The sequence below is a fragment of the Cetorhinus maximus genome, chromosome 4 (assembly GCF_964194155.1).
Source record: "Cetorhinus maximus chromosome 4, sCetMax3.hap1.1, whole genome shotgun sequence".
Lineage (NCBI taxonomy): Eukaryota > Metazoa > Chordata > Chondrichthyes > Lamniformes > Cetorhinidae > Cetorhinus > Cetorhinus maximus.
The window spans coordinates 133,789,166-133,811,984 of NC_135882.1; the positions used below are offsets into that span (position 1 = coordinate 133,789,166).

The 22,819-nt window shown below is 43.3% G+C and overlaps 1 protein-coding gene across 4 annotated transcripts in view; it reads right to left on the bottom strand.

The window, feature by feature from the left end:
• Positions 1–22,819, bottom strand: part of nbeal2 (neurobeachin-like 2) — a 258,464-nt gene that overhangs the window by 148,812 nt on the left and 86,833 nt on the right. For all 4 annotated transcript variants that reach the window (XM_078540855.1, XM_078540854.1, XM_078540857.1 and 1 more), the window contains exons 4-9: positions 12,626–12,707; positions 10,318–10,445; positions 7,782–7,864; positions 4,135–4,220; positions 1,828–2,134; positions 1,169–1,275 (exon numbers count right to left, since the gene is read on the bottom strand). In XM_078540855.1, the coding sequence (XP_078396981.1) occupies positions 1,169–1,275; positions 1,828–2,134; positions 4,135–4,220; positions 7,782–7,864; positions 10,318–10,445; positions 12,626–12,707 (793 nt within the window). The remainder of the gene's footprint in view (positions 1–1,168; positions 1,276–1,827; positions 2,135–4,134; positions 4,221–7,781; positions 7,865–10,317; positions 10,446–12,625; positions 12,708–22,819) is intronic.

Genomic DNA, 22,819 nt, shown 5'->3' on the forward strand with positions numbered 1-22,819 from the left:
AAATTGTAAAGTTCTTTTCTAAGACAGCAGAGGTAGAAAATTCAGACCACTGTGGAAGCTGATCAGAAGATGTCAACTACCATGGCACCATGCTACTGGCCAAGGGGACTGTGGGTCCAGCTGGCACTGCCATTTTTCAGGTTGGATCTGCTCATAAATTGGTTCCAAGTTGAAAGCTTGTCCCATCCCACTGATGTTTTCAAAGGAGCCGCTGCAGGATGTTCTGGGGTCCCATGCTCCGTGCAGCTAACAAAGCTGAAGATTATAACACTATTTTTTGTAGATATCTTATCTTCCATCACAATGACCCTCAGCCTAGACCTACTTTCTTCAAAAGATGTACAAAGCAACATCCATGTAGGTCACAAAGACACACTTATTCTCACACTTAGTCATACTCACTTGCACATTCTAATTCACTCACTCATATATTCGCATCCATGCACACGCTTGTACGCATTCAGACTCAATCACATACTCAATCGCACCTACTTATAAACACACATTGACACATTCACTATTTACATACACTCAGACTCACCAAGATGCTCACACACAGGCAGGCTTGTTGCTTTTGAAAAATCACATGGGTTCTGTAAAAGGCAAGTGATCCCTTCTGCAAAATTATCTCTCAGATGGTGATGATGAAAATCTAACCCCATGTGTCTGGGCGTCCAGAGAATAGTGGGTTTGAACTCGATGACTCCGCTCATTGCATGGTCAACTAGCTAACATACTTAATATCAAGGCTGATACACAAAGAATAGTCACTTTGATTGGGTATTGAATGGTGGCCAGTACCTGACCGAAGAACCAAGAGGATTGGAATCATAGAATCTTACAGCACAAAAGGCCAGTGTTCAGTCCATCATGTCTATGCTGGCTCTCTGAAAGAGCTATCTCATTAGTCCTACTCCCCTGCTCTTTCCCCATAGCCCTCCCACAAGATGGGAGAAAATTGGGGAAACAAATGATATGAAATCTTCACCCCAAGCTTCAAGCCACCTTGAGTCTTGAATTTGAGTTTCATAATTCAAGTGGTTCAGGTATTCCTTTTTCATTTACACAACTTTCAGGAGCCTAACTTTAATTTTACATCCAGAGAAATGAAAGCATAGCAAGGCGGCAGCAAGCTATAAGGTGGAACTGTATGGTAAGCTGCCCATACCTTGCTGTTCTGGATGAGTCGGATGATGTGCTCAAAGCAGTTGTTATTAAGAAACACTGCCTGAAGCACAGGTCGATCCTTACAGTTCAACATTTCGGAGATAGCACCTGCAACATAAAAAATGAAAACTAGTATCACAGCAGCAGAGTCAGATAAAAGGAGCAACATGAGTAATCCACAGTGACTCAGTTGGTACCACTCTTCCTCAGAATCACAATGTAGGAATTGCTGGACGAGGGAAAAAGCAAGGCCTGTTTAGTTTGCCTTACACCATCCTGGTAATCGCATGATACAATGATAAGGAGTTGTTGGCTATTCATAGGAATCAATCTCTATCAATTAGCACACAACAGACCCAAATATGACATGAGGAAAACCCAAGTGATGGAATGATTTAAGAACAATAGATCTAAAGGCACCTTCTAGATCTAGACATGCTCCACTTTCCATGCCATGTCTCAAATTACTCATGTTATATCCCAAGTTATTATTTTCTAAGAGATATCTATCTAATTTGCATTTAATCTATATGCTTCTACAGTCTACCTATGCAGCCTTTTCTAAATATAAATTGACCACTCCCCCACTGAAATAGTGCTGCTGAGAATTAATTTGGAATTTACCCCCGATCATGGAGAAGCAAAAATAACTTCACTTACTAAGCATGTTGATGCGCAGGGTGATGAAGCCGTCCTCTAGTCGGGTTTTTGTCCCCCATTCCAAGACTGCCACTGGCCTGTCAGCATTCAACAACTTAAAGTAGCTGTCCAATATTGTCTTGATTGTCACTCTCCTCTGGTCAAGGCTGCTGGCATGAAGAATGTGGATCATTCCAATCAGGCACTTCAAGGCAACTTGCAATAGCCTGGTGTCCTTTTGCTCCTGAGTTCCTGTGTCACATGAGGTCCTGAGAACCAGCATAAGCACCTCAATGGATGTCGGGTTGACGGCAAGTAGTGCATTTTGCTGCATGGAGAAGAACAGAGAGAGGCTAAAATCTGGCCCTCCAGGACTGAAAAGTCATGTGTTGAACGGATCTAAATCAATAGAATGAAAATCATGCAGCTTATATCAAAGGCAGGGTGATCTGTTCTGCCAGATTACCACCCCGGTAGGGAAGACCCTTTCCTATGTGATTGAATGCCTGCTGAGAACAAGATTGGGTTTGAATGTGTTGACCTTACTTCCTGTGAGGTCAAATAGCTGACAAGTACTCAGTATTTGGGCTGATATATTAGGAGGGTTTTCTTTTAATACAGCAGTAACTACATTGCTATGGGAGAAAAGGAAATAGAGAGATTCAGGAGCAGGGTGTGAAGAGACAATTAAAATGGGATAAGGCTCACATGGAGTATAAACACCACCATAGACCAGTTGGATCGAATGGGTTGTAGCTTCTATGTAATGGATTAGCCAGATATCATTTGCTATATTAGTGGAGGAAAGTATGATTTCATTTCGTAGTTAAATTTCCATTGGGGAAATTTGCATTTCAGCTTGATATTAAGTGTCTAAGAGATGATCTTATAGATATATCTAAAATAGTTAAGGGAAAGGAAAATAGTACTTCAGATACAAGGAGTTCAGAAAGCAATTTTAAGACACAGGTCACTAAAGGTGATCAACACAGACTCCCAGATAGAAAACTGGAGGCAGAAACCCCAAATCATTAAAGAAACATTTTGATACTCCAGCAGGGATGTGTAAGATTTCTCTCAATAGGTGACTGAAGATAGGCCAAATGGCCTTCCTCATCATAACTATCTTGTGATGTATCTTTATAAGTTTTAATGTACAAGAATTGCACTGTAAGATGCTGTTAACAACAGAGAAACAGGCCATTTGTCCCATTCAACTCGTGTTGGTGTTTATCTTCCACACAAGCAGTAGTCAGGGCTTAAAGGGTTAAATTATGAAAACAGGTTGTATAAACTTAGTTTGTATTCCCTTCAGGAGTGATTTATTCAAGGTCTTTAAAATGACAAAGAGATTAACAACTGTCTATTTCCACTGGTGGAGGAATCAAAAACAATATGACATCATCCTAAAATTACAGCTAGGCCATTTAGGTGTGAAATCAGGAAGCAATTTTTTTAAAAAGGTGGTGAGAATCTGCAATTTTCTCCCCAAAAAGGCAATGGATGCTGGATGGATCAATTGAAATTTTTGAGCCTGCAATTGTTAGTTTTTATTAAGGGATATGGACCAAAGATAAATAAATGGAGTTAAGTACAGCTCTGCTGTACCCTAACTGAATGGCAGACAGGCTCATAGCTGAGTAACCTATTCCTGTTCCTATGTTCCAAGTCCAAATCCCATTTGCTCAATTTATTCCCATACTCCTTTGTACCTGTCTAATCTATTCTTAAGCGTTGACAAGGTCTCTGCTTCAGTCACATATGTCAAATGCGCCCCTTAACTGTCAGGGCTCATTATCCTCATTTGAGCCCCAATGATGGTTACCTCCTCCCATCAATCTCATCTTTTTCCAAACTTGATTGGGGAGGCTGTCACAGATTGAAGAGACCATTTCAGAATTTAACATTGCAATGTGGGTTTGGGATTACAGCTCATGCAGAGAGTAAAAAATCAATATCGACTGGGCAGAACATTACAATTTCTATGTAGTTCAGTGAAGATACTGGTAGGGGGAAAGGATGTGTAGGATGGTGTGCTTGGAGGTTTGAATGTTCGTAGCAGTAATAATGAAATAGAGGGAAACAAAGAAGGTTACAACAGAGAAAGACTGGCCAACATTCCTTTCTCAATCAATATCAGCAGGACCTTGCTGTGTATCAAGTGGCTTCAAAACAATTGATTGACTGTGAAGCACTTTGGGGCATTCTGAAAATCAAAAAATGGTGTGTAAACACAAGTTCACTCTTTCTTGGCGAAGAGAGGGAGCCACATATCAGATAAACAGCATAAGAGAGAAGGGGTCACTATGGGGTCAGTACTTGCTTTACCTTACTCCCACTGATAATGGCTCCATAGAGATATATCAGTCGCAGGTGGATTGTCTTTGGCAAGCTCTGGCTGTCCTTGAAACTTTCTATGAGGATTGTGAACAAAAACGATAAATAGTGGGTTAGAATACTTCCAGTGGGTAAATTGACCTTGTATGAGGAAGTCTTCATAGAATCAAGCTCTCTTAACATACACCTATGGGAGAAATCATCTGTAAAACATCTGTCACGGTTGTGAACAAGCCATGGCTGCACGTGTGTTGGAAACAGGATAGCATACAGTGTGTCGCACAAAGGATAACATTGTGTGATGCACACAGTGGGCAGGATTTTTGGGTCGTCGGGTGGGTGTAGCGGACGGGCCTGGGAGCGGCCAGGAAACAATCCGCCACCCACGATCGGCCCCCAACCCCGATTTCACTCTAGCTGGCCAATTAATGGCCAGCTAGCTTGAAATGCATGATGAAAGGCTCAGCGCTGCCATGGTGAGGGCAGGAGGAGGACGAACGCTGAGCCTTTCAGCACACATCTCACACTGGCTGGCCATTAATTGGCCAGCCAGCGTGAAATCACAGTTGGGGGCTGAGCGCAGACCGTTTCCCGGCTGCTCCCAGGCCCACCTGACAACCCGAACATCCTACCCACTATGTGCATCACACAATGTTATCCTGTGTGTGACACACTGTACGCAGGGGAGCGTGCAATGAAAGCTCCCTGAAGGCAGAGAGCTGCCTCAGGGAGCTGAAGAATTTTAAAAACAAAAATAAAGATTTGGAAATTCTGAAAAAATGTCCCCACATAGGACTCACTCACATGAACATATACATAATAAAAATTATGTCAAAACTTTTCAACATTTTTTAAAATCAATGTTGGAAGCCTCATCCCACCCGTGGATGAGGTTTCCTCAAAAATACAAAGACCGCCTTGCCAATCCACCCATCCGGCAAATGTAAGGTTGGACAGGCAGCGAAAATCTCCCTTAATTAATACTTTAATGGCCTTAATAGGCCTCTTAATTTTTGGCAAACGTGATGTCAACTCGCTCATGCGCCCGTCGACTGAAATATCGATGAAGTCAGGACGCTCGCCTGACGAGCCCAGCAGCGCCCTCTAGCAAGCCAACATGACCAACATCAAGGCACTGTTCACTCAAACCCAGCTCTGCTGGGAAGGGCATGTGTTAGGAAATAGAGATAGTTTGAGTAAGTTATATTTGTAGTTGTAAGTGTTAGGAATGAGTTTTAGCTTTAATGTTTAAGTTTTATTTATATTTCTGTATTTGTGTGTTAAGAAAGTCAAATTGAGTTTTAGTTTCACTTTAAAAGGTGATTGCATTTCTGATGAGTTTTAATGACTGTAAGATAAGTTAAGCAAACAAGAGTAGAGAAAAACTGTGCTGTTGCCTAGCAACAGGGTCCAAAGAGGCAGGTCCCTCCCACAGACACACATGGAAAAGCTAGAAACAGCAGTTGTGATTTGCAAGCTGTTGGAGTTCAGTTGGTTTGAAGACAGCTGTCAAGCAGAAGCAACCTAGAAGGGGCAGATAGCCAAACTAAAGCTACAGTTGGTTGAAAGTAACTGCCAGAGGGAGATTGGAGCAAAAGGGAAGGGACAGATAGCCAGTCCCAAGCTAAAGAAAAGACCCCAGAATCCAGGGGAGTGAAACAGGAGAAAGTCCCAAGCAGACCTCCTAGTCAAAGGAAGAACAGGAATCTGAAAAAGGCCCTGTTAAGTGAAGTTAAGAGTAAGGAACAGAAAGAAAGGCTGCAAGGTTCAGATTTAAAGAGTCAAAAGCTACAGAAAGCAGATTTAAAGCAAGACCAGCTTGCAAGAGGCAAGAAAGTCCAAAGAGACGGTTGAAGGTATGTAACTCTTTGCAATGGGTATGTGAAGCAGTGGTGTACTGTTGAAGGCTGAGTCGGTGAGAGAGAGTGCATGGAAGACAGCTTGAATGCATGTGGTGACCCAGGAAGAAGGAACAACAGAAGGAGAGTTCAAAACCCTGGAGGTGGACCCTTGCGGAAGGCATCTTAGAGAAAATGTCAGTTTGGGAGAAATTTCCAAAGTGAGTTCTTGGAGAGTGGAGATTGGAAACCCTGGTGTGAAAGAGGGAGTTCAGTGAGACTGGTTGGCTCATGGTGGGACAAGCGTCTCGGGGGAGTTGATGAGAGAGCCATAGCATCTGGTTAAGGTGGCATCTGTCACTTGGTTTCAGAGTGTCTGACCACAGGTCGCCTTTCTTACAGTGTGCTTACTGTGAACATTAGAGTACAAGATAGCTTTTGTAACTTGTGTTATCCTTACAAATTTGTATATACCTGTAAAGGTATAGTTGTGGGTGAAGGAGTATTGTAATATATTTTCTTGTTAAATAAATGTTTTATTCTTTTGTTATAAGTTCATCAGCTGACTTCTATGACTCTCTTCAGTAGCTACTTTCCACATGTCTAAACAAATAATTAAAAGTTAGGATCTATCAAGCTGGGTTCCACTCTGGGATTAGGCTTGTCCGGGGGTAACCTCAGCTGGGATCATAAAACATGTCATTCATATGCCTGACACCAGACTCCCGAAGGAACTGCTCTACTTGGAGAGGAGACTCCCAGGAGAACAAAGGAAACACTTTAGGGATGTCCTCAAAACATCCCTCAAGAGTTCAAACATACCTGCCAACTCATGGGAGTTCCTAGCTTGGTGACTGACCAAAATGGAGAAGATTCATTCAGGAAAGCACCTAATACTTCGTAAGACTTCGTTGGGAGCATGCAGAGGCGAAGTCAAACCATCAGAGAAAGCACACAAACCTCCCAACAACTCATCTACCCAACCCTCCAAGCACCACCTGCCCGGCATGTGGCAGAGATTGCAGATTGAGCATTGGTCTTAAAAGCCATCTCCAAACCCATCGAAATGGAGTGGAAGCAAATCTGAAGGACTGTCTAAGAAGAGTCGATACACTTACAGTGATGTTAGGAATGTTTTTGGCTTAGTGACAGTGAAGGAACAGTGACTTAGCTCCTAGTTAGGATACTGTGTGGCTTGGAGGGAAACTTGCAGAAGATGGTGTTCCCATGCATGTGCTGCCCTTGTCTGCAGGGTGGTAGAGATTGCCAGTTTGGAAGGTGCTGTCGAAGGGGGTTTAACAAATTGCTGCAGTGGATCTTGTAGATGGCATACACTGCTGTCACTGTGTGTCGGTAGTGAAGGGAGCTTTAAGGTTCTGTCTGGGGTGCCAGTTAAGTGGGCAGCATTGTCCTGGATGGTTTCAAGCTTGTTGAGTGGCGTTGGAACTGCACTCATCCAGGCAGATGGAGGAATATTCCGTCATAATCCTGACTTGTGCCTTGTGGACTGGCTTTGGGGAATCAGGAGGTGAGTTACTCGCTGCAGAATTCCTAGCCTCTGACCTATTCTTGTAGCCACAGTATTTATATGGCTGGTCCAGTTCAGTTTCTGGTCATCGGTAACCCTCAGGATGTTGATAATGGGGGATTCAGCGATGGTAATGCCATTGAATGTCTTGGGGAAATGGTTAGATTCTCTCTTGTTGAAGATGGTCATTGCCCGGCACTTGTGTGACATGAATGTTATACATAACACAATCCTAGCCCTCTGCTATTGTCAGAATTTCCAATTTTACTTACCATGGAAGAATGTGTTGAATTCCTGAGGTAAAATAGCTGGTGCAAATTTATATTTACTCCTTTCCATGGAACTGATAATCTCTCTGAAACCAAACAGATTAGCAGAGTTAGGCTTTTGGGTGGTTCCATGCTAACAGCTGAACTTTGGTAGCAGATCAACAATCTAATTCTCAGACCTGCTCACATATCCCACCCACAGATTGAAGTCTCGCCTTGTCACCAACAATCAAAAGCAAGCAGTGGCAAATTTTAACGAAGCCTGTTCTGCTAAGAGTGCTGCTATTAGCCCTGAGCAACACTGACTCCATATCAAATCCTAAGGATGGATCATTTACATTGAAGGGGTTAGGTACCCATGTCACTTGTGGTACTCCCTGGTCACCAGCTCGTGAAGGAGTGTGGTAGGAAACCAGTTGCCTCTCCTGGGTGGCAAGCATGCTGTTGAAACCCAAATATACAATTTGTTTAGAATTAAAATTCCATTCTCTTATAGCAACTTTCCAATGGGCATTCAATTGATCAGTGATTATTGTCCTCAGAAAACAATATAAAAGGTCTTACTACAATAAGAAAATCTAATCTGGCAGTTTCTGGTGTGGGGTGAGGAGAGAAGTCATCATTTCACCAGTTTTGTCTCTGAATAACATCAGTAGAGCAGTGGAACATGAGTTAATCTGGATCTGAACTCCATCTACCTGGCTATCCTGCACATCTCTTCTTACCCTTATCTAGCAAAATCAATCAAACTCAGTCCTGAAAATTTCAATTGACGCAGCATCTTCAGCTTTTTGGAGGAGAGAGAGAAAGCGGGGGAGAAACTAATTCACATAGCATTGCTTCTAGCAGTTGTAGTTTCACATGTAATTTCTTTGTAATTGAGTGGTAAACTCGAGGATTCCTTTGGTGACATGCAAAGTTTTCAGTCATCGCTACACCAGTGGGGTATAACTAAGCTGAGCAAGCAGGCAATTCCACCTTCCTTCTTCCAGTAGTCAGGACTGGCACCAGATTTCACAAGAATGCTGAAAAGATCAAGTCTTATTTATTCATTCATAGGATGTCGGTATCATTAGCAAAGTCAGTATTTATTGTGTGACCCTTTTCTGGTGAAGAATTTCCTGACATCAGACAAAAGTAATGCTGTGATCAATCTTTTCCAATTTACTGTCTTAAACCTCCATCTGAGCACTTCAGCGTCAGCCTTTCTTGAGCACGAGAGTGCAGGTACTTTTTGGATAATACACTAAACCAAGGCCTCAACTGCCCTCTCAGGTGGGGATGGGCAACAAAAATGTTGGCCTAGCCAGTGACGCTCATGTCTTGTGAAATAATTTTTTTTTAAAAGGTGAACGTACAAGATCCCATGCAAGAAGAGCAGAGTTTTCCTGCTGTCCTGGTCGAAATTTATTCTTCCACCATAAGAAAACATAAAAGGGAATTCAAACCTCTTTTATAAGTAATAAAAGGATAATCAAAGGGTGAGGCCAATTAGAGACCAAAAGGAATTTCTTATGGAGGCAGAGATGCAAAATCAGAACTTTGCGCCTGTCTTCAGTAAGGAGGAGCATACTGCCAATGTCACAGTTAAGGTGGAGGCAGTAAAAAATTGGATAGGACATAAATAGATAAGAGGAGGTAATTAAAAAGTTGACAGTGGTCAAAGCAGAAAATCCACCCATTCCAGATGGGATGAAGGAGGAAAGCGTGGAAATTGCAGATGATCTAGCTACAATCTTCCAATCCTTGTTATATTTGGGACAGTGCCAGGTGACTGAAGGATTGCAAATATTACACCACTGTTTAAAAAAAGGGGAGGAACAAATCCAGAAATTACAGGCCTAGCAGTCTAATGTTGATGATGGGGAAACTTTTAAAGAAATTATTCCAAGAGAAAAATCATTGGCACTTGGAAAAATATGAATAAATGAAAGCCAGCACAGATTTGCTTGGTAAGGGTAGAGCAGTTGAGTGGTTATGTTATATGCAATGGCAATCCAGGAATTTGGACTAATAATCCAGAGAACAGAGTTCAAATCCCACCATGGAACTTTGAGAATTAGAATCCACTTAAAAACGTCTTGAAATTAAAAATCAGGTATCAGTAAACTTAATGACTTTGAATAGATCCTTATTTAATATGGCCGATCTGTAATTCTAATCCCACACCAAATTGTTGGCTCTCAGTTTGAGGAAACAAGGGGTGGCCAACAAATGCTGACCTTGATGCCCAGATTTCAAGAATGACAAAGGAGCATCACCCAGTATAGGTGAAGAAAGTTTTCCAAGAATAGTGGGTGAAATGGAAGACAAGGATCTTCAAGTGAATTCATTGGGACACAGAGCTGAGTGAGGGCAAGGGTATGCAAGAATAAGTGCATGGCGGGAGACTTGGCCTTCAGTGTTCTGAATTAGCTCTGGAGGTGGGAAGATCAGTGAGGAGAACTTGAGAGAAGCTGGTCCTCAAGCTCATGTACTCAACAATAAGTGGAGGACATCTGTTAAATAACAGAGTTGTACACCGGTCATGTATACTCACCCCGCCAAGTGCCGCCTCCAGATTTGATATGGATCAAAGAGGCATTCACACAGGTGCAGTGCATACATCGTTAACTGCTCAACCTTTGAGCTCTCTGGTAAAACCTTCTCCTGTGTTTCCTTCTTTAACTAGAAAGGAACACAAAATAAAATTTAATAACTGTGTTGACAGAAGGAAACAATTACAGCACAATATACCTATATTTAAATATTACTTCAGAACTAATTTTTTCATAGTGCTGCTCCAAAGGAACATCCAAATGCTTCTAGGGCAGGTACAGCAATGGGTAAAACATAGAGTAAGTCTCCCTCAACATGGCCCCATCGAACACTCATATGGCACATCATGGGCTAGATATACAGGTAAAGCACTATTACTTTATGCCAATAATATGTATTAAATCATAATTACAGGACAGAAGCAGGCTATTCAGCCCAACAGATCCTGGTGTGTAAGCTCCAATGAGCCTTCTCCCACCCTTGTTCATCTAAACCCATCAACATATCTTTCTACTCCTTTATCCCTCGTGTGTTTAGCTAGCTTCCCTGAAATACATCTACACTATTCGCATCAGATGCTCCTTGTGGTAATGAATTCCACATTCTAACCACTCTCTTGGTAAAGAAGTTTCACCTGAATTCCCTTTTAGGTTTCTTAATGACTATCTTATATTTATATTTATGGTCTCTAGCTCTGGTCTTGCCTTAAGTAGAAACATCATATCTACATGTACTGTATCAAACCCTTTCATAATCTTAAAAATCTCCATCAGGTCACTAGAGAAAAAAGAGCCTGTTCAATCTTTCCTGATAAATACAACCTCAGTTTATGGTATTGCTCCAGTAAATCTTATTTGCACCTTTTCCAGTACCTCTATATCACAATAATATGGAGACCAGAATTGTTCACAATCCTCCAAATATGCTCCAACCAAGATTGTACACGAGTTTAAAATAACTTCTCTGCATTCAATTCTATTCCTAGTTGGCTAGATGGCTAGCATGTGGTTCAGAAGAATGTGAACAGCACAGGTTTGATTTCCGTTCTGGCAGAGGTAGACTTGGGACCTACCTCCTTGCCCTGCCCCTGGGAATGGAAGGCAATGGCAAACCAGCATTGACAATAACTGTCAAGAAAAACAGCTTAGGATCAGCAGACATTGAGCCAAGGACCTGCCTTTGGGCAGAGCACACATGAATGAATAGTTAATCTTCCTATGAAAATGCACTATCTTGCACATATCTATTTATTGAAGTTCATTCTCCAATTGCATGTTCATTATGCAAGTTTATTAACGTCTTCCTGTATTTTGTTGCAGCCCTCCTCTTTATTGTGAACATATGTGGCTTCTAGCATGTGTAAGTGAGCCACGCTGCAAGCCTGACTGATGATCTTAAATTGGTTTTCAGTGTAATTCTTAGCACAATCAGGATTGTTTAGCAAAGGTTGTTCAATTACGGAATCATATCTAATGTTGGACGCTCTGTTTTGAGTGTTGCAAACAGAAGCATGTTGGGCACGGTCAGTTCTTTGCCTGTTGCGAACAGCCAAAGGTATGTGCTCGTTGATACGATCTGCCAGTCATTCACACACAGAGCCCTGTCCTTTGCAGACAGAGGGAGCTTGTTCATGCATTGCGCCTTTTTCAACTAAACAAAAGCTTGGTGAACAGCCATTCCCTGGTTCATTCTTCATGTCAATGCCTTGACTAATCAGAGTTGACCTGCCTGGTTTGAATTTGAGAAATAGCCTGGCAATCAACTGTTCTCTGCTGCAATCTCCATGGCATAGCCTCTACCAATCAAAGTCCACTTGCCAACAAATCAGCACTCTCTTCTCATGCAGTATAAACTGTTGTTCCCTTTACTGTTAGTAATCTTTTGATCTGATCTGATGAGTGCAAGACGAAAAGCTTAGGCAGCATGCCTCTTTATTTCAGCAATACTCAAGTTTTGTACTACCAAACAACTATTTAACTTTTAACTCATAACTCTTTTTTTTGTAGCCAGCTTGCCATTTTGTTATTTGTCCCCTGACTCCACATGTTCCGACCTTAGTCATGAGTACAATGTTGTACTTTGTCGAAGGCCTTCAGGAAATACAAATATATTTTGTCTACTGCATTACCCTTTTCTACCCTGTCACATCTTTAAAATATTCAATAAGGTGGTAAAGCTTCCTTTTTGAAATCCTTTTTTTGGTTCTGGGAGAAATTTCACAGAATGTTCTCGAGGAAGAAGAGGAAGTAAAATACATCAGAAGATTTATGTTGCCCAACTTAAGTCACAGGGAATGAAAGAAGACTCACCTCAGAAGTGCACACAGCCAGCAGATTAACAACCTCTGGGATGAAGGTCGGAGTGACTTTTGCTTCAATATTTTCCAAATTTCTGTGCAAAGAGAAAATTGGTCTGATTACCACACATTCTGGGGACAGGCTCACAGAGATATGAATGAATTACAGACTGGAATGTAATCAAGGATTTATATCTGGATTAATAGATGCCTGGAAGTGAGTCATAAGCTAAGATCTAATGTTGGAGCGAAACCACATGTTGGACACTAAAATAAAAGCAGCTCTGAAGAAGAATCACACAGACTCAAAACATTAACTCTGTTTCTCTCTCCACAGATGCTGCTAGACCTGCTGAGTGTTTCTGGCATTTTCTGTTTTTATTCCACATTTTGGACAGCCTATAGTAAGTATGCTGGGGCAGAGTTTCCAATCTTGCACAAATCAGGGAGATTGAGTTTTCTCTAAAATTAATTTGCATAATCACAAACATCAAACCTTCCATGAACCAGCACAATTGGGCGGTATAATTCTGATGTATTTAAGTGGTAACCTGGCGCAATTCCATGGACACAACTAAAAATGGGTTTAGTAAAAATAAGCAATTTTAAGAAGTGTCCAGTTCTCCACCTGCGAGTGATCGGATTTAAAATCACTGAAATGATTTTTAACAAACTATACTGAACCACTTAATAGTTTCCTTGTTATACTCCAGTCAGATTCTGGATAAATATTTTCTGATGGGGCAAACAAACGTGGCTACTAGTGCCTATGCATCTAAGATAATGAGCCTTCCAGGTATCAGTGCCAATGGAGAATCTCACAATTATGACCAGTTTTGTGGACGGAACCTAAGTCTGGCGATTTTAATCCCTTCAATCAGCGTAAAAGACTACAGAAAATGAGTGAGAGTGGTTTTGGGTGCAATTCACTTACATTTAAAATCCCCTGATCTTCTGCACTGGTTTGGCTGGTTCCACCCAGTTTACACTCATAACTGGAGGAAATTCAACCTCTATGTATCTAATGCCCTGGGAGCGTTTAATGAAATAGCTAAGAGGGAGTTTTACTGAGGGTCTAAACTATACAGTATCTGAACTGGAAATGCTTGATGGGACAGGGAGCTTTACTCTGTATCTAACCTGTATCCAAGAAAAAGGAAAAACTGAAAATGCTGGAAGGGAAGAGGAAACAGGAAAGCGGAAGAGGACGATCTGTGGTGAGTGCCAAGAGAGGGGGTGGGTGTCTCTCTGTGTGTTGGAAAACTAGAAGCATCATAGCCAGATCAATTTTGGCAAACCGTCCCTAGGGTTATGAAACCAGACAGGCAGAGCATTAAAAAAAACTGTTAAATTGGAGAACTGAGCACTGAAATGAAAGAGTTGAAGATAAAAACTGCATGGATCAGAGAAAAACAAAAGACTGGAGGAGAGAAAAGGGCAGTTTTTCAGTTACAAAAAAACAGAGCCCTTCTTTTGACATATGGTTTTGAAGAGTTTTGATGAACTTCTGTCATCTGCAAATTTCCATTTTCCTGTGCCCCACCCCCATCCAGGATTCAGGCAGTGACGTGACCATGAGCGTGTTTTTCTGTTCCTTCACGCTAGAGTAGGGGCTGGGAGGGATTACGATGAGATGGCTAATTAGCCGAGCTATGATGGGCAGGTTCCTTTTGATGTAATTCAATCTTCGTACACTTAAAAGGCAAGTCAGCAGCCTGACTTTGAGAATGTGGTTTTTGTGGAGACATCTTGTACCTCCAAGTGCAGCAAAGATTTTGCACGTTTGCATTTATTGCCCAAGTGCAGGATGTAACTGACATCAGATTGCACAATTCACAATATAGACACACATTATTTAAAGAGAGTCCATTTCTTCACCAGAGACAAGTGCCACAGAAGTTTTAGGCTATGCCTATTTCCAACAAGAGTGAGCCTAACCAGCTCTTCTCAACATTGAATAGCGTTATCATCTCCAAATAGCACACCGTCAGCATCCATTCTCTACCATCTATAAGGCACAAGTCAGGGGTGTGATGGAATACGCCCTTGCCTGGATGGGTGCAGCTGCAATAACACTCAAGAACTGTGCCATCATCCAGGATAAAGCAGTCCACTTGATCAGCAGCCATCCATCATCTTAAACATCACTCACTCCACCCATCAACAGGATGCATTACGGCAACCCAGCAAGGTTTCTTTTACAGCATGTTCCAAAACTGTGACCACTACCATCAGGATTGACAAGAGTAGCAGGCACATGGAATGAATACCACCTTCCAATGACCAGGTCCCTTTCCAATTCACACACTATTGTGACCTGGAATTATATTGTCATTCCTTCATTGTGCCTAAGCCAAAATCCTGGAACTCCCAACTTAACATTACTGTTGGAATATCTTGATCAAAGGGTGACCAGGAGTGTGAGTAAAATTATTTAGAATATAAAATCCCAACAATTTGGGGAGGTGGTGGCATAATGGTGTTGTCACTGGACTAGTACTCCAGAGATCCAGAGTAATGCTCTGGGGAACCGGGTCCAAATCCTACCATGGCAGATGGTGGAATTTGGGTTCAGTAACAATCTGGAATTAAAAGTATAACGATGACCATGACCATTGTCGTAAAAGCCCATCTGCTTCACTAATGTCCTTTAGGGAAGGAAATCTGCCATCCTTACCTGGTCTGGCCTACATGTGCCTCCAGATCCACAGCAATGTGGTTGACTCGTAACTGCCCTCCGAATTGGCCTAGCAAGCCACAGTTGTGTCAACCTGCTGAAATGTCAATAATAACATAGAAAATAGGAGCAGGAGTAGGCCATTCGGCTTTTCAAGCCTGCTCCGCCATTCATCATGATCATGGCTGATCATCCAACTCAATAGCCTGTTCCCGCTTTCTCCCCATATCCTTTGATCCTTTTCGTCCCCAACAGCTATATCTAACTCCTTCTTGAAAACATAAAATGTTTTGGCCTCAACTACTTTCTGTGGAAGCGAATTCCACAAGCTCACCACTCTCTGGGTGAAGAAATTTCTCCTCATCTCAGTCCTAAATGGTCTACCCCGTATCCTCAGGCTGTGACCCCTGGTCCTGGACTCCCCCACCATCGGAAACATCCTTCCTGCATCTACCCTGTCTAATCCTATTAGAATTTTATAGGTTTCTATGAGATCCCCCCTCATTCTTCTGAACTCCAGCGAATATAATCCCAACCGACTCAATCTCTTATCATATGTCAGTCCCGCCATCCCAGGAATCAGTCTGGTAAACCTTCGCTGCACTCCCTCTATAACAAGAACATCCTTCCTCAGATAAGGAGACCAAACTACACACAATATTCCAGGTGTGGTCTCACCAAGGCCCTGTATAATTGCAGCAAGACATCCATGCTCCTGTACTCGAATCCTCTAGCTATGAAGGCCAACATACCATTTGCCTTCTTTACCGCCTGCTGCACCTGCACACTTACTTTCAGTGACTGGTGTACGAGAACACCCAGGTCTCGTTGCACATTCCCCTCTTTCAATTTATAGCCATTCAGATAATAATCTGCCTTCCTGTTTTTGCTACCAAAGTGGATAACCTCACATTTATCCACATTATACTGCATCTGCCATGCATTTGCCCACTCACTCAGCTTGTCCAAATCACACTGAAGCATCTCTGCATCCTCCTCACAGCTCACCCTCCACCCAGCTTTGTGTCACCTGCAAATTTGGAGATATTACATTTAGTTCCTTCACCTAAATCATTAATATATATTGTGAATAGCTGGGGTCCCAGCACCAATCCCTGCGCTACCCCACTAGTCACTGCCTGTCATTCGGAAAAAGACCCATTTATTCCTACTCTTTGTTTCTTGTCTGCCAACCAGTTTTCTATCCATCGCAGTACACTACCCCCAATCCCAAGCACCTTAATTTTACATGCTGATCTCTTATGTGGGGCTTTGTTGACAGCCTTCTGAAAGTCCAAATAAACCACATCCACTGGCTCCCCCTCATCAACTCTACTAATTACATCCTCGAAAAATTCCAATAGATTTGTCAAGCATGATTTCCCTTTCGTAAATCCACGCTGACTCTGTCCGATTCTGCCACTGTTTTCCAACTGCTCAGCTATTAAATCTTTTATAATGGACTCTAGAATTTTCCCCACTACCGACATCAGGCTGACTGGTCTATAATTCCCTGTTATCTCTCTACCTCCCTTTTTAAATAGTGGGTCTACATTAGCTACCCTCCAATCTGTAGGAACTGTTCCAGAGTCTATAGAATCTCGGAAGATGATCACCAATGCATCCACTATTTCCAGGGCCACTTCCTTAAGTACTCTGGGATGTAGATTATTAGGCCCTGGGGATTTATCGGCCTTCAATCCCATCAATTTCCCCAACACTATTTCCCTACTAATACTGATTTCTTTCAGTTCCTCCCTCTCACTAAACCCTGTGTTCCCCAACATTTCTGGTATGTTATTTGTGTCCTCCTTTGTGAAGACAGAACCAAAGTATGTATTTAGTTGGTCAGCTATTTCTTTGTTCCCCATTATAAATTCCCCTGTTTCTAACTGTAAGGGACCTACATTTGTTTTCACCAATCATTTTCTCTTCACACACCTATAGAAACTTTTAGTCAGTTTTTATGTTCCCTGCAAGCTTACTCTCATACTCTATTTTCCCCTTCTTAATCAATCCCTTGGTCCTCCTTTGCTGAATTCTAAACTGCTCCCAATCCTCATGTCTGTTGTTTTTTCTAGCCAATTTGAATGCCTCTTCCTTGGATCTAATACTATCTCTAATTTCCCTTGTAAGCCATGGTTTGGCCACTTTCCTGTTTTACTTATGTGCCAGACAGGAATAAACAATGGTTGCAGTTCACCCATGCGTTCTTTGAATGTTTGCCATTGCCTATCCACCTTTAAATAATGTTTCTCAATCCATCATAGCCAATTCACGCCTCATACCATCGTAGTTTCCTTTATTAAGATTCGGGACCCGAGTCTCGGAGTCAACTACATCATTCTCCATCTTGATGAAGAATTCTATCATATTATGGTTGCACATCCCCAAGGGGCCTCGCACAACTAGATTGCCAATTATTCCTTTCTCATTACACAATACCCAGTCTAGGATGGTCTGTTCTCAACGTATTGGTCCAGAAAACCATTCCGCATGCACTCCAGGAATTCCTCCTCTACGGTATTGTTATGAATTTGATTTGCCCAATCAATATGCAGATTAAAGTCACCCATAATTACAGATGTTCCTTTATTGCACGCATCTCTAATTTCCTGTTTAATGCCATTTCCAACATCATCACTACAGTTTGGGGGGTCTATATGCAACCCCCACTAACGTTTTTTGCCCCTTAGTGTTTCTCAGCTCTATCCATACAGATTCCACATCATCCGAGCTAATATCTTTCCTCACTATTGCGTTAATTTCCTCTTTAACCAGCAATGCAGCTCCACCGCCTTTTCCTTTTTGTCTGTCCTTCCTAAATACTGAATACCCCTGGATGTTCAGTTCCTATCCCTGGTCACCCTGCAGCCATATCTCTGTAATCTCGACTATAGCATACCTGTTTACATCTATTTGCACGGTTAATTCATCCACTTTATTGCGAATGCTCCTAGTGTTAAGGCACAAAGCCTTAAGGTTTGTCTTTTTAACATTACTTGTCCCTTTCCCACTATTTTTCACTGAGACCCTGTTTGATTCTTGTCCTTGATTTCTCTGCCTATCACTTTTCTTATTCCCCTTTCTGTCTTTTGTTCTTGACCTTAATTCCCCCTCCTCTGACTCCTTGCATAGGTTCCCATCCCCCTGCCACTTTAGTTTAAACCCTCCCCAACCACTCTAGCAAATATTCCCCCTAGGACATCAGACCCGGTCCTGCCCAGGTGTAACCCGTCCAGTTTGTACTGGTCCCACCTTCCCCCACCAGAATCGGTCCCAATGTCTCAGGAATCTTCACACCATCTCTTCAGCCACGTATTCATCTAATATATCCTGCTATTTCTACTCTGACTAGCACGTGGCACTGGTAGTAATCCTGAGACCACTACCTTTGAGGTCCTACTTTTCAACTTACTTCCTAACTCCCTATATTCTGCTAAGGAATGAAATCAGACGTACTATCCTAGGCACCAGAAGCGACAACAGTGAACTCAGCCCTGTCAACCCAGCAAAGTCTTCCTTACTAACGTCTGAGGGCTTGTGCCAAAATTGGGAGAGCTGTCTCACAGAGTAGTCAAGCAACTGCCTGACATAGTCATACTGATGAAATCATACCTTACAGATCATATCCCAGATGCGACCATCACCATCCCTGGGTATGTCCTGACCCACTGGTGGACAGACCCACCAGAGCTGGCGGCATAGTGGTATACAGTCTGGAGGGAGTTGTCCTGGAAGTCCTCAACATCGACTCCAGAGCACATGAAGTCTCATGGGCAAGGAAACCTCCTGCTGATTATCACGTACCGCCCTCCCCTCTGCTGATAAATCAGCGCTCCTCCATGTTGAAACCACTTGGAGGAAGCACTGAGGGCGGTAAGGCACAGAATATACTCTGGATGGGGGACTTTAACGTCTATCGCCAAGAGTGGCTCGGTAGCACTGCTACTGACTGAGCTGGCCGAGTCCTAAAGGAGATAGCTGCTCCACCGGGTCTGCAGCAGGTGGTGAGGGAACCAACAAGGAAAGACATACTTGATCTCATTGTGTTGTGTAGCAGTACCACCATACTAAATGGTGAACAGATGTTGAACAGATCTAGCAACTCAAGACTGGGCAACCATGAGGCACTGTGGGCCATCAGCAGCAGAATTGTACTCAACCACAATCTGTAATCTCATTGCTTAGCAATAACCTACTCAGTGATGCTCAGTTTGGGTTCCGCTATGGTCACTCAGCTCCTGAGCACATTAGAGCATTGGTTCAAAGATGCACAAAAGAGCTGAACTCCAGAGGGGAGGTGAGAGTGACTGCCGTTGACATCAAGGCAGCATTTGACCGAGCGTGGCATCAAGGGGACCTAACAAAACTGCAGTCAATGAGAATCAGGGGAAAACTCTCCACTGGCTGAAGTCTTGTCTAACGCAAAGGAAGATGTTTGTGGTTGCTGGAGGTCAATGATCTACGTTCCAGGACATCACTGCAAGAATTCCTCAGGGTTATAGGGTAGTGTCCTAGGCCCAACCATTTTCAAATGGTTCACGTTCACCTGGACATCCCCGAAGGAAAAGGGTTGGAACCGGTAGGTAAAGGGCGAGAGGTGGAATGTGATGGGGTCAACTGTGATGGGGGAAAGGAAATGGGTGACTGGAGGGGGCGGTGGGTGGTAAAAGGACTGGGGAGCGAAACTAAAACCAAATTAGCACCATGCTGTCCAAATCGAAAGTGAAACGAGAGTCATGGTGGGAGATCATGTGCTGCATGGGAATGTGATCAGTGGGTGGGTGGAGATGCAGGTCAGCTCAGATGGACAACTGAAAGTGAACCCCAGCGGGCAGTATTCAAAATGCTCAGAACATTGAGGTGAGTGTGAAACGTGAAGGATCCGCGTGCGTGGAACAGCACTTCACAAGGCTCCGAAAGGCCCAGCCACACGCCCACTTTTCCCTCTAGAATCACTCGTGGGCCGGCTGCTCCCTCTGTGGTGATGGGTCTTCCGGGCTGTTTATTTCCACCTCTTCACTGGAAGAGGAGTCCTCTCAGCTGCAGATGAAGACATGGATGGAGCTGAGGGACTGGCTGGCTGAGGGTGTTGGTCCCTTAGCAGAGCTCCCTGTGAACCAAGTGGAGGTAAGTGGTGCATGGCAGCAGAATCAAAGCAGGAGAGAGGGCACTCACAGTTGCGTTGAGGGAGGGATAATGTGGTGCAGGAACCTCAGGTGGGTGTTTGCCGCTGACCTCATCATCACCACAGGCAGGATCCACTTCTTAACAGTCAGCACGATAGCATGTGATTGATAGCAAAGTGATTGAGGGGCCTAATGTGGGCCACTCCACCCCCCTGTCTGGGACCTCTCCCTGCTGATGTGAGCAGGCTTCGCCTGCATGAAAACAGACAGAAAGTGTGTGAGCAGGACACATGGCACTATGTGGAATGTTTGTGTACTGAACGGTGCTAAGGACAGGAAAGAGGATGTGAGATCGAGAGGATATGAGCCTGATGGAGATATGAGGGCGTGTGTGAGAGTTAGTGGTGTTGTCCCTTGAAGTGTGGGATCCATGTGGATGTGTGATGGGTTGTGAGTGAGAGAATTGAGAGCGATGAGAAGTGTGAGTTACCCTGACGGAACAGGTGAGACCATTCATTCTGTAGTGGCACAGGGTGGCTGTCCTCTTTTGCAGGGCATTGGCGCTGAGCACCGCCTCCCAAGCCCAGTTGGTAATGCCGCTGCCCATCCTGGGGCCAGAGTGGAGGTAGAGGACATCATGATGAGCCTCCACAGCATCCAAAAGGCATTCCAGTGACACTTTGCTAAACCTGGGGGGCTGCAGTCCTCTTGCCTTTCGTGGACATCTTCCCTGCAGGAATCGTGGCCTGGAAGCACTGAGATGTATACATGCAGCTGGACTTTAAATGTGGCGCCGGGCATGTTGAAGCGGCGAGGTAATGGCAGGCAGGCGAAGACAGCCCACCCACCATGGAAACAGTGTGTTTCCCGGGAATGCATAAATAACATGGCGGGTTTGGGACGATATGGCGTGAAAATCCGCCATCACGGCCAGCGGGTAAAATGTCGTTTTACCCGCTTGCTACCACACTTAGTGCAAATCTGGGATGATTCCACCCCATGCCTTTATCACACCAGTCACATCCAAACTCTACCCCGTGCATCCTATCCTGCACAGAGTCCCATTTCCCTACTGTTTCTGTCCTGATGTTCACCAGTTCTCCATCCATCGAAATTATTCTCCCCATTTCTAAATCTCTCATCCCCTTGCAGCCGTCTTCAGCTCAATGCCCCAGTATACTCTTCTGACTCAGACCTCCAGTGTGCATCTCCTCCTTTCCCAATTCTACCACTGAGGTAATTGGGGAGCAGGAGGAGAGGTGGCAGGGTTGGTGGGGGTGGGGGGGGGGGAACTTTCAGATGCTTAAGTCCCACACTATGGAATTCTATCTATCTCCCTTCAAGAGTCTTTCAAAACCTTTCTGACCATTACTTTAGTCATCATTGTTTGTTGTCCTTCTTAATGAGACATGGCTGCAGGAGGACATGGATTGGGACCTGAATATTAAAGGGTGCAGGATATTTAGGAATGACAGGAAGCGAGGAAAAGGTGGAGGGTTGGCTCTGTTATTGATGTTATTGGCACAATAGGGAGGGATAACCTAAGTTCAGGAAACCAGGATGTGGAAACGGTTTGGGTTTGATAAGAAATGGTAGAGGCAAGAAGTCACTTGTGGGAGTGGTGTACAGGCCCCTTAACAGTAACCACATGGTAGGATGGAGCATAAAGGAACAAATAATGGGAGCTTGTCAGAAAGGCACGACATTAATCATGAGAGATTTTATCTACATATGGACAGGAAATGTTAGATGGGCAAAGGTAGCCTAGATGAGGAGTTCATAGAATGGAGCCAACCAGAGAGCAGGCTCTACTAGACCTGGGTATTGTGCTGGAATTAATTAATGGCCTCATAGTGCAGGCACCCCTAGGTATCAGCGACCATAATATGACTGAATTTTACATTCAGTTTGTGGGAGAGAGCAGTGAGTCCGAGATTATGTTTTTAAACTTAAATAAGGGCAACTATGAGGGTATGAAAGCAGAGCTGGCTAAAGTGAATTGGCAGATTAGGTTAAGAGATAGGTCAATAGAGATGCAGTGGCGAACATTTAAGGGGATATTTCAGAATACACAGGATAGATACATTTCAACAAGTAAAACAAAGTCCAAGCCAAAGGACATGCCATCTGTGGTTAACTAGAAAGGTTAAAGATAGTATCAAACTTAAAGAAAAAGTCCATTGTGCAATGGAGGGCCAGAATACTGGGCAGAATATAAGGAACAGCAAAGGATGACTAAAAGATTAATAAGGAGGGAAAAATTAGAGTATGAGAGAAAGCTAGCCAGAAATAAAAACAGATAGTAAGAGTTTCTATAAATATTTAAAAAAGAAAAGGGTTAACGAAGCGAGCGTTGGTCTTACAGAAAGTGAATCTGGAGAATTGATAATGGAAAACA